This window comes from Kogia breviceps, chromosome X (genome assembly GCF_026419965.1).
Source record: "Kogia breviceps isolate mKogBre1 chromosome X, mKogBre1 haplotype 1, whole genome shotgun sequence".
Lineage (NCBI taxonomy): Eukaryota > Metazoa > Chordata > Mammalia > Artiodactyla > Physeteridae > Kogia > Kogia breviceps.
In genome coordinates this window covers 96,603,276-96,621,138 of record NC_081330.1, presented here as the reverse complement: position 1 = coordinate 96,621,138, position 17,863 = coordinate 96,603,276, and the positions used below count along the sequence as shown (strand labels likewise).

Below are 17,863 nucleotides of genomic sequence, written 5' to 3'. Positions count from 1 at the left end.
AGGCTGCTGGGTCCCATGTGGGCCTTTTCGGTTCCAAAAATCACACAACTTCACGTCTGCTATATTGTTTGTATCTTCTAATGAGCCTAATGCCAGGGCCTTGCCCACTGAAGGAGATCAATCAAGGGTTGTTGTGTTGAGCTGAACAGTTTTTAGCAAAGAGAAGGTCATTATCGTTTGTGTTTATACTTGGAACATAAAGAATAAAGGCAAAAGCTTCACACATAATCTCACCCCGTCTGCTGCTGTTAACATTTTAATGTATTTCCTCATTAAGATTATACCATATCAGTGGTTTATAGATTTTACTTTTTCACTATTAAATTATTAAAAATATTTTAAAAAATAAGAAAGAAACCGCAACCCCTGGGAGAAGCTCAGCATCCTCCCTGTCCCAGGGTTCCCTCCATGCACTGCACTCTTGGGCACTTGAAGCCCATGGACTGCTGTTATTTGCATTCGGTCAAGGTGCCAGTGGTATAGGGGAACCTTCCTTCTGATTCTGTGATTTTATTTTAAATTTTTATTGGGGTATAGTTGACTTGCAATGTTGTGTTAGTTTCAGGTGTACAGCAAAGTGAGTCAGTTATACATATGCATATGTCCACTCTTTTTTAGGTTCTTTTCCCACATAGACCATTACAGAGTATTGAGTAGAGTTCCCTGTGTTATACAGTAGGTCCTTATTAGTTATCTATTTTATATATAGTAGTGTGTATGTGTCAATCCCGATCTCCCAATTTATCCCTCCCCCACCATTCTGTGATTTTATAAGCTGGTAACAGCTTTTCGTCACCAGACGCTGTGTAGAGCATGATGATTGAGATATCTTGGTAGACTGCCTCCGTCCTAATGAGTTCTTCCAATAGTTAAGGGTGCAGAGGGTGGAGGTATGGCCTGTGACTTTCTGGAGGTTTCTGATCAGTGGTAAATATGATCTTCCTTCCTTGGGCTTTTATAACATTTCCTTTCCTGCCTACCTTCTCCTGTAGGAACGGAAGTTTGTAGGTGGATCTGGTCAAGTAAGCGAGCGGATAATGCACCTCCTCGGGGACAGAGTGAAGCTGAGGTGTCCTGTCACCTCTGTTGACCAGTCAGGTGACAACATCATGATAGAGACGTTGAATCATCAACTTTATGAGGTAATTCAGTTTCGTCAAAAAAGAGTGTATATTATGGGACTTCCCCTGGTGGTCCATTGGTTAGGACTCCCCGCTTGCACAGCAGGGGCCACAGGTTCGATCCCTGGTGGGGGAACTAAGATCCTGCATGCCGCACGTCAACGCTGGAAAAAAAAAAGAGAAGCTTATATTAAATAGGTCTCCTGTCTTCTGCAGCTTCTAACCAAATATAATCCAAGCAGTGGCATAATTAATGCTGGCGTATTTCTGACTCAGTCTTCCAAATTACCAGCCTTGGTCGACTGCCTTATTTTGTTTTGTTGCCTCACAGTGGCCTCATACCGTACGTTGTTATCGCTCACTGTCATTCGAAATGGTAAATGTGATGTTTCACGCTCCCTGCAAAGATTGCGACTCACGTTTGAGATGGTATCTTGTGTCTGTGTGTTTTAGTGCCGGTACGTAATTAGTGCTGTCCCTCCAACTTTGACTGCCAAGATACACTTCAGACCAGAGCTTCCTGCAGAGAGAAACCAGTTAATTCAGCGTCTTCCAATGGGGGCTATCATTAAGTGCATGATGTATTACAAGGAGGCCTTTTGGAAGAAAAAGGGTAGGTTGCACTTATTCATGTTTAAATTGTATTAAGCGAAGACCATGCTCTTTTAGGAACATTTTATGCTACACACTGAACAGAAAAAAAGATAAGTGTTTCCAGTTGGTAGAGAAAGGATCAGAAATCTCAGTCTGTCCACTCCTCATAGCCTCGGGCAACACAAAATGACCCCAAGAGCGCTTGCTGGCAGTGAGGGGGAAGGAAGAGGTCCCTCTGGTCGTGGGACCACATTGCCCAGACCCCTGGCCTATGTCTCACCACTTACTCTTCATGAGCAGAGACAAAGGAGCACCATGGATAGAGTACTCCTTTGAAGTTACACATCCCTGGGCTCCACTTGCTTACTAGCTGTGTGGCCTCAAATGACACTTCACCTGTCTCAGCCTCAGCCTCTGTGTAAAATGGTAACAATGAGACCTGCTGTTGGGGTGTTGTGAGGATAAAATGAGGCAGAGTCTGGGCAGATATGGTGTCTGTTGTTGCTAAGCCTTCAGTTCATACTCAAAGGATTCCTTCCTGCCACTTCTTCCATGGTTTCACAGGGGTGATTCCCCCTAACACACCCCCCTCTTTCCCATGTATTCCGGGACTCCAGGGCCATCTTCATTTTACTCATGCACTGATCATACCTGACCTTTATGTAAAGGTCATCGAGATGGGTCATTTTCTAATGTGTCTGGTTGACCAGCCAAACATCCTTGTATAGTCAGTGTGCGTATTTAATTGGAAATAACTTCTAGAGTTGGGGCAAAGACCAATAGTTTAAGATTTGCCTTCCTCTTAGCAAAAGAGTTTTATATATATATATATATCTCCCTCTTAAATCTCTGGTGAGGTTACTCAATCTCCTATTGATTTTCTTCTGGTTAAGATTACTGTGGCTGTATGATCATCGAAGATGAGGAAGCTCCGATTTCCATAACCCTGGATGACACCAAGCCAGATGGATCGCTGCCCGCCATCATGGGGTAAGTTAGAGCTGGGTGTTCTGCATTTTTCAAACTCTGTTGGTGTATTGGTGTGTGTGCTGGCAGAACATGTTGTTTTGGACTAGAGCTCAAGCAATGCTAAATAACCCTACAGACAATTTATGTCATGTTTCCATGTATAAAACTGTTAGAGTAATAGAGTATGTGGCACAAGAACACTGAGAAACTTTACTAAAATTAACACCACTTTGAACTTGTGCCCATATGTTTCTTTCCCCCATAAACTTACATGTGGAGGACAGAGTAAAAAACGCAGCTAGACAGGCGGGATGGTAGACCACCTTGCCTACAGGATGTTGACAACCATTCTGGAATGAGAACTGTTTTATCCTGTAAAACCTTCCAAAGTTATGTTTTCTGGGCTTCATTCCTTTCTCCATTCTAGACATCACTACATAGCAAATGTCAATACGTTAATTGTTGGAATTCCCTGGTGGTCCAGTGGTTAGGACTCCGTGCTTCTGCCTCCAGGGGCCCGGATTCGATCCCTGGTCGAGGAACTAAGATCCCACAAGCTGTGTGGCACAGCCAAAAAAAAAAGACAGTGAAGAAAAACATGTTAATTGTTACCCTGGGAGATAAGATGGATGACTAATGAGGAAGTGCAGTTCAAAGGAGAGCCAGGCCTTGAGTGTAGGGCACTTTTTCCAGTAGGTCACTGTATGGCTACTTCACCAGGGATGGTCCAGGGCAAGGTTCTGTGTCTGGAAGAGTAGAGCTTTTTCTCTCCTACCATCCCCTCACACAGCTGCTCTGCCCTCTGGAGACTAGGGGTCCAGAATTGAAGCTTCCACAAAGAAATTTCTAAGGAGTGCCATAGCCTCCCAGTTGCCATATCTTTTAGTCCTCCTCAAAGCGATACAAACAAAAGGGCTATTTATTCTACCACATTGCAATAAAAGAGCACAGCTTCTATAGCAGTCAGTGACTTTTAGAAACCAGTGGTTTTCCCCTTCACCCCGAGAGTTGAGCTCATGTGCATTGCATCACTGAAGGGAAATTACAAAATCAAAAGGAGCAGGCCCATGACCCTAGGGACTTAGAAAAAGGCTTTGCTACTGGACTGCCAACAAGACATTTTATAACCACTTCTCTGGCTATAAAATATAAGAAATAGCACCAGCCTCCCTGGTAAGGGCAGGTGCTCACAACGTAAAGACTATAGGAACATTGCACCCTGTTAATCTCTGACCACCCCGGGCAAGAAAATACACAGATTGTTTGGGCAGTTTGCCATTGCCTTCTATGTGCCAAAGAAATGCAGGAGGTTGAGGTAGAGGTTTCAGGAGACTTGTCGGTCAAGGTCAATCCAACTGTAGATGAAAGAATATTGATGTTCTTCTTGCTCTGGATATTAAATATTGTGGCATCTGCTCTTCTGGCATTTCTTTACATTTATTAACAAGGACATGTATTACAGAAGCCTTCTAGATGGTAATGGGCTTATTTAGGCAGTTCCTAGAAAGTGATACTCTGATCTGTTTTATCTGGACAATTGCTTCCACCCTGTTCTTGCCTTGAAGCTATATTGCCTCTACCCTGCTCTTTGCTCTAGGCAATGAAAGCCTTGAAGACAGGAGTGGTATAATTGCCCAGCACTGTTTGTGATAACTAGTGCCTTTTGGAAACTAGAAAGGACCTTGTACTTTAGAGCTGTGAAATGTTCCCAACCCAAAGCCAGGATGTTTGATTTCTCCAATAAAACACCAAAGAAAGTTCAGTGATAGTTGTCCATTGTGACAGTCAGATCAAAGAGGTTATTTCATTCATGACTTGAGATTTGAAAGATATAGCCAACCCTAACTGCCCTTTAGAAAAGAAACTGTAAAAAGCACCCAAGATCTAAAAGGATTTTCAAATCAATCATTTCATCTTTTATCAGATGTTAGTGATTTTCATTGAAATACTGCGTAAGTCTAGAATGATTGATTCTTGCAGAAACCTAAAATTTAACTAAAATCATTACCAGCAAGCCACAACATAAAGTGTTAGCAAAATCAACCAAAATCATGACTATGTCCCCAGAAGTTCAATGGCTCAAATTTCTTAAACAGTCCACAGCTTTGTATCTTTGCTTCCCAGAATGATCTCGAATAACAACTCTAAAGGAATTGCCAATCAAATTGAGGAACAGTTTAATTGGGAGGGGGGCTTGAGGGAGAGGATGAAATATCTGTTTTCAGCCCTCGCATTTTCAGTCTTGATCTACTTGTCTTTTCAGTCTAGAACAAAAAAATACAATTTTAAAACTTTTTTTAAATGGAGAAATAATTTCATTGTCCTTTAGCTCATTTGGATTTTTTTGAAAGCTTTCTAGTAATAGTATAACTAAGGATTTCTTGTCACAATTCAATTCTTTAAAACATACATGCAATTAGTAATATCAGTATAATAAATAGAATCTATTTGATTAAAGGGAAGCAAAGAGATTATAACTGAGTTTTACTGAGTCACTGAATTTGAGAGCTGTGCTAGGCCAGTTTTCCAGGAAGCTAGCTTGGAGATGGGAGATTTGGGTGCAGGAGGTTCTTCAGGAACTGCTATGGGGAGCGCTACCAGGGGGGAAGGGAAAGAATTGGGATGGCGCAGAGGGAGAGGCTGGGCTCCAGTGTAACCCCAACAGAGGCCAAAGCCATCCCTTGGAAAGCTCTGGAGCGGGGATGGCCCTTCAGAGGTGTCTGCACTGAGGCGAGGGGGTGGGCTTTGGTACCCACCACACTCCGGAGCCAGTCATTCTGGGAAGGGATGGGACCTTGTGCCAGGCAGTTCCCTGCTACAGAGTGCAATTGCTAGGGAGGGGTTTGGTTGTGAGCTGAGGGTAATGAGCATTTGGTCCTGAAGAGGGATCTGGGTGGCCCACCATGGCAGCCACTACACTACAGGCACTTTTTCTTTGGCCACGCCTCGTGGCATATGGGATCTTATTGCTCCCCGACCAAGGATCGAACCCATGCCCCCTGCAGTAGAGGCGCAGAGTCCTAACCACTGGACCGCCAGGGAATTCCCAACAAGCACTTATTGATATTTGTTTTTCCAGCTTTTATCAAGTACTTGGCAGACAGCAGCAGTCATTACCAGGATAATCATTTAATGCAACATTAATTCATCTAACAGTCGATTTCCTACTGTATGCCAAGGACTGTTTGGGGGTAAAATATTGAGTAGGAGGTGACCTGTCGTTTAGGATCCCACAGCCTAGCAGGGGTTTTGGACAGAGAGGCAGATGAAGACAGTCTGGCATTTGCTCTGGTAGAGGGAAATAATGGGAGGGTGTGGGCGAATTTATTAATGCTGAGTAGGTGGAGGCAAGAATACTTTAAAGAGACGACTCTTAAGATAAACCACTGTCGCCTAATCGTTCAAATGTAACCTCTCTCTCCAGCTTCATCCTTGCTCGAAAAGCTGACCGCCTTGCTAAAGTCCATAAAGAACTAAGGTAAGTATTTACACCTGAAACGTATAAAAGGTTAGCTTTATATTGTGCTTGTTGCACTAACAACAGGATAACAGCATTATGAAAAACACAATAATTCATTAATCTCAAAATCCCAACAAATCAACCTTTTTGTATTTCGCTACGCCTCCTTGACTCAGTCCTTGCCCATATGCATATATCAATTTAGTTTCACATCTTTGTGTTCATTTTACAGTGGTTGAGAGGTAGGCTTTCCCAGTAAATGGATGGAGAAAAATCATTTAGAAAGTTAGCTGTGAGTAAAGCTTAAGAGGCCAAGTCCCAATCACCTTGCCAGACCATTAGTCCTTCTCCAAGGTTCTCTGACATGTACTTTTTCTGAAAAGCAAATCCATACATAGGTCTTCCAAACTATTCCAACTTGTATACATAAAAGTATGCTCCTTTGATTATCTGGGATGCAGCTCTGATGTTCCCTTCTCCCAAGAGCTTCCTAGTAGAAAACAATTATTTTAGGACAATGGCTTTTTTCTTTTTTTCTCCCTTTCTCTCTTTCTGTTTCGTTGTACTTGTTTTGCTTTGTTTTGCACTGGAATCCTTTGTTCAAGTAAAATCTTACCTGGAACTCTTACCTAGAAATACTCATTAGGCTGTTGTGGGGCTGCCTCTGGACATTTCTGGGCTTCCCTTCTTTAGGGTAACCCTAAATCCTTTGTTATCTTTTGAAGAGGGCCAATATGCATGCAAATGTGTACTTCTCTCAGCATTTGATTTAAAAATTAAGCAGCAAATCCACTAGCAGCCCTTGCTTTTTTTTTTTTTTTTTTTTTTTTTTGCGGTACGCGGGCCTCTCACTGTTGTGGCCTCTCCTGTTGCAGGGCACAGGCTCCGGACGCGCAGGCTCAGCAGCCATGGCTCACGGGCCCAGCTGCTCTGCAGCATGTGGGATCTTCGCGGGCCAGGACACGAGCCCGTGTCCCCTGCATCAGCAGGCAGACTCTCAACCACTGCGCCACCAGGGAAGCCCGCAGCCCTGCTTTGAGAGTTACTTTGATGACTTTGCAAGTCAGAGAAAGGCCGCAGAAGTTCCCACGTTTGCACGCGGATTTGTTTATTTGAGCATCCATGAGATTTGATGTCAGGAAGGGGGAACCCTTTTATTGTTCGCCTACTCACTCAATAGAGGAAGAATTTGGGGGTCCAGTGATGGGGAATGATTTGTTCAAGGCTCCACCGCTAGCTTCTGACAAAGTCAGAAATAGCATCTAATGTGTGCTTTTTTTCATTATGTCACACTAAGCTTGACATTTTCTTTTGGATTTCCTGCTTTCCCTCCTTATTAATAGTAAAATAAATACCAGCCTGGATGTAGACATTTGGTTATGATTCCACATAGTGGCTAAACTTCTCAAAATTTTTATAAGGCAAAAACCCTTAGAACTCCGAATGTCACTGACTAAAGTAATGGTTCTCAGGACCAACTGCATCAACATTTCCCAAAGAATGTTTGGAAAATTTTTCTGAGGCTGACATTATGATTTGGTAGGTTAGGGGTGGGGCCCGAGTACTTGTATTTTTTAACAAGCCTTTTGAGTGATTATGAGGAGCACCAGATTTAGAAACTAGTGGGTAAATTCACCTTGCACAATGACCTCTTTTGGCCATCATTTAAAGTATGTTCTGTTGGGACTTCCCTGGTGGCGCAGTCGTTAAGAATCTGCCTGCCGGGCTTCCCTGGTGGCGCAGTGATTGAGAATCCACCTGCCGATGCAGGGGACACGGGTTTGTGCCCCGGTCCGGGAAGATCCCGCGTGCCGCGGAGCGGCTGGGCCCGTGAGCCATGGCCGCTGAGCCTGCGCATCCGGAGCCTGTGCTCTGCAACGGGAGAGGCCACAACAGTGAGAGGCCTGCATACTGCAAAAAAAAAAAAAAAAAAAAAGAATCTGCCTGCCAATGCAGGGGACACAGTTTCAAGCCCTGGTCTGGGAAGATCCCACACGCGCTGTGGAGCAACTAAGCCCATGCACCACAACTACTGAGCCTGCGCTCTAGAGCCCACAAGTCACAAATACTGAGCCCACGTGCTGCAACTACTGAAGCCTGTGCACCTGGAGCCTGTGCTCTGCAACAAGAGAAGCCACCGCAATGAGGAGCCCGTGCACTGCAACGAAGAGTAGCCCCTGCTTGCTGCAACTAGAGAAAGCCCACGTGCAGCAACTAAGACCCAACACAGCCAAAAATTAATTAATTAATTTTTAAAAAATAGTAAAGTATGTTGTATTATTTTTAGAGTCCAGCTAATCAATCAGTGCATTGCTCCAACATCCTTATCTTATATAACATTTCTAAAAAATTTTTATATTAATGGAAGGGATGGAGAAGATAATTTCCTGATGTGTTTGTATGAACTAATCCTTGACTCATTTAATAATGTGAAGTATAGTAAATAATAACTTATATTTCTATTATTACTAGTTTATTGTTCATGAATGAAAAATTGCCTGTGAAGTAGGTTGATTAGATTTTAAAGTTCACTCTGTTTTAACAAAGATTTTATTATTTTTTATATACTGAAAATAAGTTAAGCATTAAGTTTTTCAGAATAATGATTGTCAATACTTTTGTTTTCTGATTGACTCAAAATGTCAGAATTATTTCTTGTAACACTCATGTGAAGTAGGTAAGAATCAGTCACCTATCTTATTATAGCATAAGAAAGATGGTACCATACTTGGCTGAGGATGGATTTTGATTCAGTAAATTTTTATTGAGCACTTACTATAGGAGGGATGCTCAGGAGAGTAGACCCTCGACCCTGCCATTAATTAACTGAGTGATGTTGAGCCAGTCTCTTCAGTGCACTGAGCCTCAGCCTTCTCATGTCTGAAATGAGGGGGGGGGCTTGGATTAGACAGAGAGAGAGACAGTCAGGTGGACAGTAGTCTAGAGACTTCTTCCAGTTCTGCCTTTCCTTTATCATTATTGATCTGTAGTATGAACAGCTCCTTGAAGGAGCTGTATAAATGGTGTGTGAGCATTTGGATAAATTTATAAAGTTACATTTTGTCCCACATTATTCAGAGAGATTGGGGACACATTTTAAAAAATATTTTCTGGGGCTTCCCTGGTGGCACAGTGGTTGAGAGTCCGCTTGCTGATGCAGGGCACACGGGTTCGTGCCCCGGTCCGGGAAGATCCCACATGCCGCGGAGCGGCTGGGCCCGTGAGCCATGGCCGCTGAGCCTGCGCGTCCGGAGCCTATGCTCCGCAATGGGAGAGGCCACGGCAGTGGAAGGCCCGCGTACCGCAAAAAAAAAAAAAAAAAAAAAAAAAAATTTCTAATGTAACTTGGCAACATTAAATTGGCGCCTTTTTTTTTTTTTTCCCGGCTGTGCTGCATGGCTTGTGGGATCTTAGTTCCCCGACCAGGGATCAAACCCGGGCCCCCTGCAGTGAAAGTGCAGAATCCTAACCACTGGACTGCCAGGGAATTCTGAAATTGGCATCTTTTAAAATCTTTTTATTACTAATAACTATAACCTTCCCTTCCCCCCTTTCTTCCCGGCTCAACATTGTTTTGCCGTTTGTCTCTTTAGCTTCTAATGCTTGTCTTACAGATTTGAGTAAACCCCTTGCCATATTTTTTTTTTTTTTTTTTTTTTTCCGGTATGCGGGCCTCTCACTGTTGTGGCCTCTCCCGTTGCGGAGCACAGGCTCCGGACGCGCAGGCCTAGCGGCCATGGCTCACGGGCTTAGTTGCTCCGCGGCATGTGGGATCTTCCCGGACCAGGGCACGAACCCGTGTCTCCTGCATCGGCAGGCGGATTCTCAACCACTGCGCCACCAGGGAAGCCCGCCATATTTTTTTTTTATAGTTGCTTATTAGCCTGTAAAAAATATTTTGGAGCACTTTTTAAAAAAGTTTTATTGGGGTATAGTTAATTTACAATGTTGTATTAGTTTCAGGTGTATATCCACTCTTTTTCAGATTCTTTTACCATATAGGTCATTACAGACTTTTGGGTAGAGTTCCCGGTGCTATACAGTAGCTGCTTATTATGTTGGAGCACTTTCAGTTGGAGCACTTTCAGTATTTAAACTATATAAAGACTAAAGAAGGTAAACACCTAAAATATATAACTGGATCAGTGGGAACCTGTTCAAACAATTCCCGAAATAGAGCCATTCATTTCAAAAATGGGTGATTTTAGTAAATTAGAACTTTTAAATTTCACCAGGAGTGGTTGAGAGTTTAAAATGTATCTGTTTCGGGCTTCCCTGGTGGCGCAGTGGTTGAGAGTCCGCCTGCCGATGCAGGGGACACGGGTTCGTGCCCCGGTCTGGGAAGATCCCACATGCCGCGGAGCGGCTGGGCCCGTGAGCCATGGCCGCTGAGCCTGCGCGTCCGGAGCCTGTGCTCCGCAATGGGAGAGGCCACAACAGTGAGAGGCCCGCGTATCACAAAAAAAAAAAAAAAAAAAAAAAAAAAAAAAAAAAAAAATGTATCTGTTTCAAGAAGTGCCTAGATAAATTAAGCTACTGATTTTTAAGATATAAGATGTGCCATGTTTTGTGCTGGTCATTTACATAATGAATTATGCGGGTGACCAAAGACTGTTTGAGGTAACATCACATAGCACATCATGCCCATCCCCCCGCCCCAGATGCCCTTTGGACCCAGTACTGTGTCCACAGACCATTCGGTCAAGTAATAGGTTATTAGCTTGGAATAACCGTAGGCCTCTCCTGATGTAGCATATTTTACATTATGTTTAAAAGATTAAATGGGGACTTCCCTGGCAGTCCAGTGGTTAAGACTCCGTGCTTCCACTGCAGGGGGTGTGGTTCGATCCCTGGTTGGGGAACTAAGATCCCACGTGCCATGCGGTGCCTCAAAAGAAAAAAAGTAAAGATTAAATGAGCTCTATATGTTCATAGATCTTTAAGACATAAATATAGGATAGTTGAAAGACACCATCATACTTACTATAGACTTGTAAAAGAGATTATTTTAGAATTTTACATATTCCAGAAAAGTGACTTAGAATCAATTCCTAAAACTGAATTTAATCTCACTTTCCCCATTTTAACTGAATAGATATGGTATTAGGTAGTGAAAGGGGCAAAAATGTAAAAGAGAAGAAAAATTCTATTGCATCTTCAAAGCACATGACTGTATTCAGGAAAAGAGTTAATCTGAGTGCAGAGATTCATGGAACTGTTCATACAGAAGGCCATTGATTTTAATTTTTCCCTTAATAAATCTAGTTCATTGGCAAGAGCCCTGGAACTCATTGTGTTTATTCTATACTCATCAGTCAATACCTCCTTAACATTTTTTGGTTCTTTTTTATAGGAAGAGGAAAATCTGTGAGCTGTACGCCAAAGTGCTAGGATCCCAAGAAGCTTTACAAGTAAGACATCCCTAGCAGGTTCTGCTCTGTTTGCTCTAAGTGGTAAAGCAAAGCAGATTCTGGTTTCCTGACAGTGTTATGAAGAGAAGGAATATGCTTACTGGAGGTTTAACTTCAGCAATCACAAAACACCGTTAAAAGCTGCTGTCAGTGCATGTAATTTCTGATGCAGCAGTTTCCTGGGCTGTTTAAATGTTCACTGGATAACTGGCAGCCAGTTGTAATGAGAGGCAGGAGCTACAGGTATTATCTCCAGGGTGAGGTGAGTGAGATCAGTTCCCAGAACAGAGGTCCTGCCCTCTTGTCAATGTCAAATGACTGCTGCAAAATAAAATCCCAGCTGTATCGTCATTTGTTCAAGACACAGTAGTATATACTTGATAAGATAGACTGAATCTGGACTCTCTGCCCAGGTCAAAGTCATACTAATTTGTTTTTCTATCTGCAGACTCAATTCACACTTCACTTAGAAATTTCAGTGCTTTCAATCCACCATTGAAAGCAATTATGAGAATGAAATTCTTTTTAAAGGCCCTACCAGATAGCTGGGGGCTCTTTCAGGGGATTATCTCTGAACTGTTCAAAGAATAAACGTGCAGAATGTGTTAGGGAAATCAGAGGAGGTTCTCTCATGTCCCTTGGGAAACATTTTTCATCTTTAATTGTTCCCTTTTTAGCAGGATTCCCATCATTCACATTTCCAGCTGAGAGAAGGGGTTCTGAAAAAAGCCTTTTTCTTAGACACTGTGCTTTTCTTCTACCTTCTCCCTCCCACCCTTTTTTTTCGGCAGTAATGCCTTGGTAGATGGGGAAGTAAAGTCTGTTATTTAGAGAATGCGGAGATTGGAGCAGACCTTTCCAGAACCTGATTGTTGATGGGGTCCTAAAGACTTCAGAATCTGCATGGAGATGCCCTGTCTTCCAGATATTGGAATACTTCACGTCTCTCCTGGGCAAGAGGTTGAGAAAGTCAAAGTATACACGTTTTGTCAGTTGGTACCTCACAAAAGGCCATTACTTGGTACTGTCGTGTTTCCCCTTAAGTTAGAAAAACAGCGCTGCTTTTTTTTTTCTTTTTGGTACAGACTATAATTTTATTTCTCACAGAACACTTAAAATCTTCATCCTCATGGATTTTAATCATCTGTAGCTATCCAACGTCTTTGAATACTTTCCTTATATTTTATTAACTTCCCACATTTAAAGTCCCTCTTTCTTGAGGTAGAGCAGATTCATCTCTCAAGATTCCTAAGCAGTGCAGATTCTAACAAGGAGACGTACACATGCCTTGAATCTGTAAATGAGAGACAGGAAGAGGTGGCTGTGAGAAGGGGACTAAATATTCTAGCACACGTGGTCGCAGAGCCCAGGAGCAGTGCTGCTTTTTTTTTTTTCAGTAAACGTTTTGTTAAATTAAAGCACATAAGAGCCTTTATTGTTGACTGGTGGCATTTCAGCTTTGTCTTCCCTTTGAAATTTTCTCCCCATTTAACTGCAGCCAGTGCACTATGAAGAGAAGAACTGGTGTGAAGAGCAGTACTCCGGGGGCTGCTACACTGCCTACTTCCCCCCGGGGATCATGACTCAGTACGGAAGGTACTACCCAGAAACTATACCAGTTGATACAAGGCGTAAGCCAAACTTAAAAACGGAGAAGCATAGCTCAATGGGAATTTAAAAAACAGGAATCAGCATTCTTATTTCTAATGTCCCAGATAGTTTGTATATTTCTGGATGTCCGTAGGAAAAGCAGTATGTCCGTACATAGGACCGTGGCTGATGGCACATAAAATAATCCCGGCACCCTGGGAGTATCTGCATGGCTGGGGTCTGCAGTCAGATGTGATCTCATGAAGAACTCACCCCTTACTGTAGGTAGCAGAATGGACTGCAAACAGGAAACATGCAGCACATAGATCTGAGTGTGATCTTAATGCACATTCTTATATTTCTAATTCTGGCTGGCTAGAAAAAGGTCATCATCACCTTTAGTGATTGATGAACTGACAGCCTGATTCTCTCTGGCTTGAAAGTTCACATCCTTCCGTGCAGGCCCAGGAAACAAGGAGGAACCTTTCACCTTTGGCTAAGTTGCATGGGAGTTTTGGAAACAAGCTGAGTTTCCTTGTCTTCTGCGGGGTAGGTGAGGGCAGTGATTGGCTCAGTGATCCTCACCACCTTCCCAGGTGACTCTGTGTGACCTCTCTGTTCCCTTGAAGGGTGATCCGCCAGCCCGCGGGCAGGATTTACTTTGCTGGCACGGAGACGGCCACACAGTGGAGCGGTTACATGGAAGGAGCAGTAGAGGCTGGAGAACGGGCAGCTAGAGAGGTAAGACAGGAAGCTGAGTTGCTCTTCCTCCCGAGTCCAGCAACATAGTTGGCATCTGGTCTTTCCAGATCTTACCACTGATGGTCTATATGTCCACTTCTCTGCCCCTCACTCCACGCACGAGGCTCATCTGTGGCCAGCAGGGCCTTGAATCTGTCAAAGCTACAGAACCTCATTTCATAATACCATGGCCACTTTCTTTCAGGTCTTGAATGCTTTGGGGAAGGTGGCAAAGAAAGACATATGGGTCCAAGAACCTGAATCAGAGGTAAGTTTGGCAGCTCCGTCTGCATAGACCAGGAATTGCATGTAAAAATCTCTTATCTTCTAGCCTCTGGTGTCATTGTAGATGCCACTCTTCAGGGCAGATCCACGCACTGATTTTACAGATATGTTTTGCCCCTCCTTGTCTGTGTAAGAGTTTTCTGCTGAAGATCTATGTTCATTCATCCAGGATGTTCCAGCTGTAGAAATCACCTACACTTTCTGGGAGAGGAACCTGCCTTCCGTGACAGGCCTACTGAAGATCATCGGATTTTCCACATCGATAACTGCCCTGTGGTTTGCGGTGTGCAAATTCAGGCTGCTGACCCGATGCTGAAGTTTCAGCTTCATGCTTTCTGCTTACTCTTTCCCAGCATCATCAAAAGCAAAATGTTGACAAATTGAAAGGCTGTGTCATCGGATCATCTTTAAGTGCACTGATTTAACCCCTCAGTTTAATCTCAGTGTATCACCTCCTTAATTTCTGTAAGATCAAACTCCATCTCGTGATTTGTCTGTAGATCAGCTCATATTGATTGGTAGAAAAGAACCTTGTGATCAGTTTCTTAATTTCAAGACGTTAAAGTTGACATGCTCATAAGAAACAGTTTCTGTGTCCTGTTTTTCTCCCCTTTAACATAAAACGTCTGATGAACGCAGAAATGAAGCATTTAACTAGATTCTCCCTGTAGAGGCCAAGTAGGTGAAAAGGCCCAGCCTGTGACTGTCCTTTGAAGTCCTTAGCAAAGGGTGAAGTGTAGGCCCAGACCCAAGAGACTCACAGCTTCCTGGGGTGAGCAGCTCCCACTTTGGATGAGGGAAAGCAGTGGAGGTAGGATTCAGGCCCTCAGACCAGTGAGGGGACAGCATCTTGTGGGCAGCTGCCTCAGGAATCTCCTGACCACTTCTAATTCCTGTGAAGTTTCTAGACATCTAGCCTTCATGCTGGTTTGTTTGTATTTGTCCTCTTTTTCTTCTTAAAGAGGACAGTGTTTACCAAGGTAGAATGCATAAATTGACTTGCTGTGACTTGTCTGTAGCTCCCCATGTGAGCAGAGTCAAATAGTGACAAGAGTGTCCCCCAGGAGGCCTCCCTGATTCGCTCTGCGTGAAACTGACTGCAATAGGCTTCTTCTCGTCCTCCTGGAAGGTGGCTAGACGTCACTTGGCTTGTTGTCGATAAATAACATTCTCTGCCAGTTCCAGGGAAGCAGTAGTTCCCTTTTTTCCGATACACCCTGACCTTCTGAAGGCCCCTAGTGGCATATATTTTTTCCTTTTTCCTACAGCCGTAGTAAAATTAGGCAGATCTGTTAACTTAAATATGTCTTCGACATGGTTACCTTTGAGTAAATACCATCATGCCAATTTCTCTCAGATAAGTACTGAAATACACAACAAATTTCTGATTGTTATTTCTTTCTTTTTTTTTTTTTTTTTTTCGGGCCTGCTTTGAACACTAATTTTTTCAAAGTAAACGCCTTGGGCTCCGCGGGACACTCGAGCATCTAGGGGGCGCCGAGAGTGATTGTTATTTCTTGAGACTATCAGATACAGAAAGGAAATGAGGGCTCTTACTATAACCCCACTTGCCTTAGTTAGTAAGATTTATAAAAGACATGAAATTGAGTGATTTTATATATGAAGACTAAGTTCTCTGTCTTAGGAGAAATGTGGGCTCAGAACAGTGCTCACCTCTTATCTTTCCCATTTTAAAAACTGTCAGGGGAGTTCCCTGGCAGTCCCACGCTTAGGCCTCGGTGCTTTCACTGCTGGGGTCCCTGGGTTCGATCCCTGGTCGGGGAACTAAGATCCCGCAAGCCCTGAGGTGCAGCCAAAAAAAAAAAAAAGACTGTCAGATTTTTTAAAACCCCTTCCAAAGGTTTCAGCCATAAAGTATCTTTTTTAATATAAATATCTGGGAAAAATCAACACAGATGTGATTAAATAAAGCCGTTGAGAAGATTCTGTGGACTCAGCTACCCAGGTGGTAGATACCCAGTAATACCTTATCCTGCATCATTGATGAATGAAGCCTTTCATTTTAAATGAAGTTTCTAGCTAGCTGAAGCTTATTCTTTATGTGCCAAAAATTTTAAATCAATTAAAATTTTGATGGACCTACTTCCATACATTTATTATATAAGCTAGATTCAAATTCCTTTTTGAAAATTAATCAGGTCAATCATTCTGCATCTGGATTATTTTATACTCTTATCATAGAGTATACCGTTTATAGTAGAATGATACCATTTTTAATAGTGATACCCTTGTCTTTGCCCCTGTACTAAATGTCACCCAGTTGTTTTATAGCTGGTGAGTCTACTGCTTCTATCTTCTCCCATATTCAGTATTTTGTTTCATACCCTTTTTATCTCCATTATCTCCCCATAATGCAAACTAATCCACTATTTTTTATCGAATGGGAATTAAACATTGCCAGAGGAGCCAACCCAAGTTTATTACATAATTAACCTTCTTGTAAATCCAAAATTACGTCCTCAAAGCAAAGAGCAGGATTTGTCTGCCACTCTTTACCTTGCAGTTGAAAAGTGTTTTAGCTAACTTGGGAATTATGGTATTGTCTTGGATATGCTCCAATCCATAAGGACTTGCTGCATTTTATACCAAACTGCTTTGAGAAATCACATCCCCGATCTATTTCAGTTGTTTCTGTTTGCTTACTGAATAACTCGGTTCTGACACACCTTTTGGGAAATGCTGACTTCAGCTTAACTGGCAATGGTTTTAACAGTCATCAGCTTGTTAACATATCTAAGTCTCAAATGTTGAAGGACTCCAGAGTATGTGATTTACCCTCTTCTCAAACTTTTTAGCAAACCAATTAATTCATCCTAATTAGATCAGCATCATTAAGCTACAGGTTATCAAAAATAAAGGCCAGCCCAGGTGTGCCTAGGCATGAAATTGGAGCTGAGAACTCCCAACATACATGAGGTGGTCCAGCACCAAGATGCCATAGGTCTTTCTCTTCCACCCAGAGATACTCAAGTCAGTTTAGGCAGCTGATGGAACCTGGCCCCGTTAAGTCAGCTATTTCACAGTTCTGAAGGCTGAGTCAGCCTCACTCCATAGTAAGGTTGAGAATGAGATTTGAAAAGTTAACCTTTTAGTCACAGCTGTTAAATAAAGACTCATATTAGCCTGAAGACAAAATATCGAACGATTGTGAACTGTGTTTAGTTTGTGAACTTGGCGCCTAATGTTCTGTCTGAAACGTGCCCCAGTGCTACACGTGGGAGTACACGTGTGTATGTGTTGCCATTGAAGTGCGATTTGGCCTGTGTGGTACTGTTTTGTTTGTTAATAAAGTGCACTTATCACCTCTGATTCAGACCTGGCTCCTCTATTTAGGTGATGGTTTGAAGGTTAAATGGCTTCATATAGCAGGAGGTCACAATGAGACGTTGTCCATGGAGGATGGGCTTAAAAAGCCACCTGGTATTGACTCCAAATTCTCAAAGTTCAGTTTGACTTGTATTTTTTTCAGGGTTTCCTGGGAGCTGATTAAATGCTAGAATATTGTCTGCCCGACTGGGCCACAGAAAATGTGGAGTTTGATCAGAGCTTTCTCGCCTAATTAGCTTATGATTCCTTGAACAAATGCTTTGGTTCTCTGCTTCAGTCTCCCTGTCTGGAAAAGGGTGGGTTGCCTTTGATAGCTTCCAAGGATTCTTTTCACGGCAACATTA

At 42.8% G+C, this 17,863-nt stretch overlaps 1 protein-coding gene across 1 annotated transcript in view; it reads left to right on the top strand.

Moving 5' to 3' along the window:
* The window catches only part of MAOA (monoamine oxidase A), a 75,821-nt gene extending 58,320 nt beyond the window's left edge, over positions 1-17,501 (top strand). Inside the window, exons 7-15 of the mRNA XM_059049999.2 lie at positions 993-1,142; positions 1,575-1,734; positions 2,609-2,705; positions 6,109-6,162; positions 11,498-11,555; positions 13,054-13,151; positions 13,775-13,886; positions 14,092-14,154; positions 14,341-17,501. Of these exons, the coding sequence (XP_058905982.1) occupies positions 993-1,142; positions 1,575-1,734; positions 2,609-2,705; positions 6,109-6,162; positions 11,498-11,555; positions 13,054-13,151; positions 13,775-13,886; positions 14,092-14,154; positions 14,341-14,487 (939 nt within the window). The 3' untranslated portion in view covers positions 14,488-17,501. The remainder of the gene's footprint in view (positions 1-992; positions 1,143-1,574; positions 1,735-2,608; positions 2,706-6,108; positions 6,163-11,497; positions 11,556-13,053; positions 13,152-13,774; positions 13,887-14,091; positions 14,155-14,340) is intronic.
* Positions 17,502-17,863: the final 362 nt, after the last annotated feature.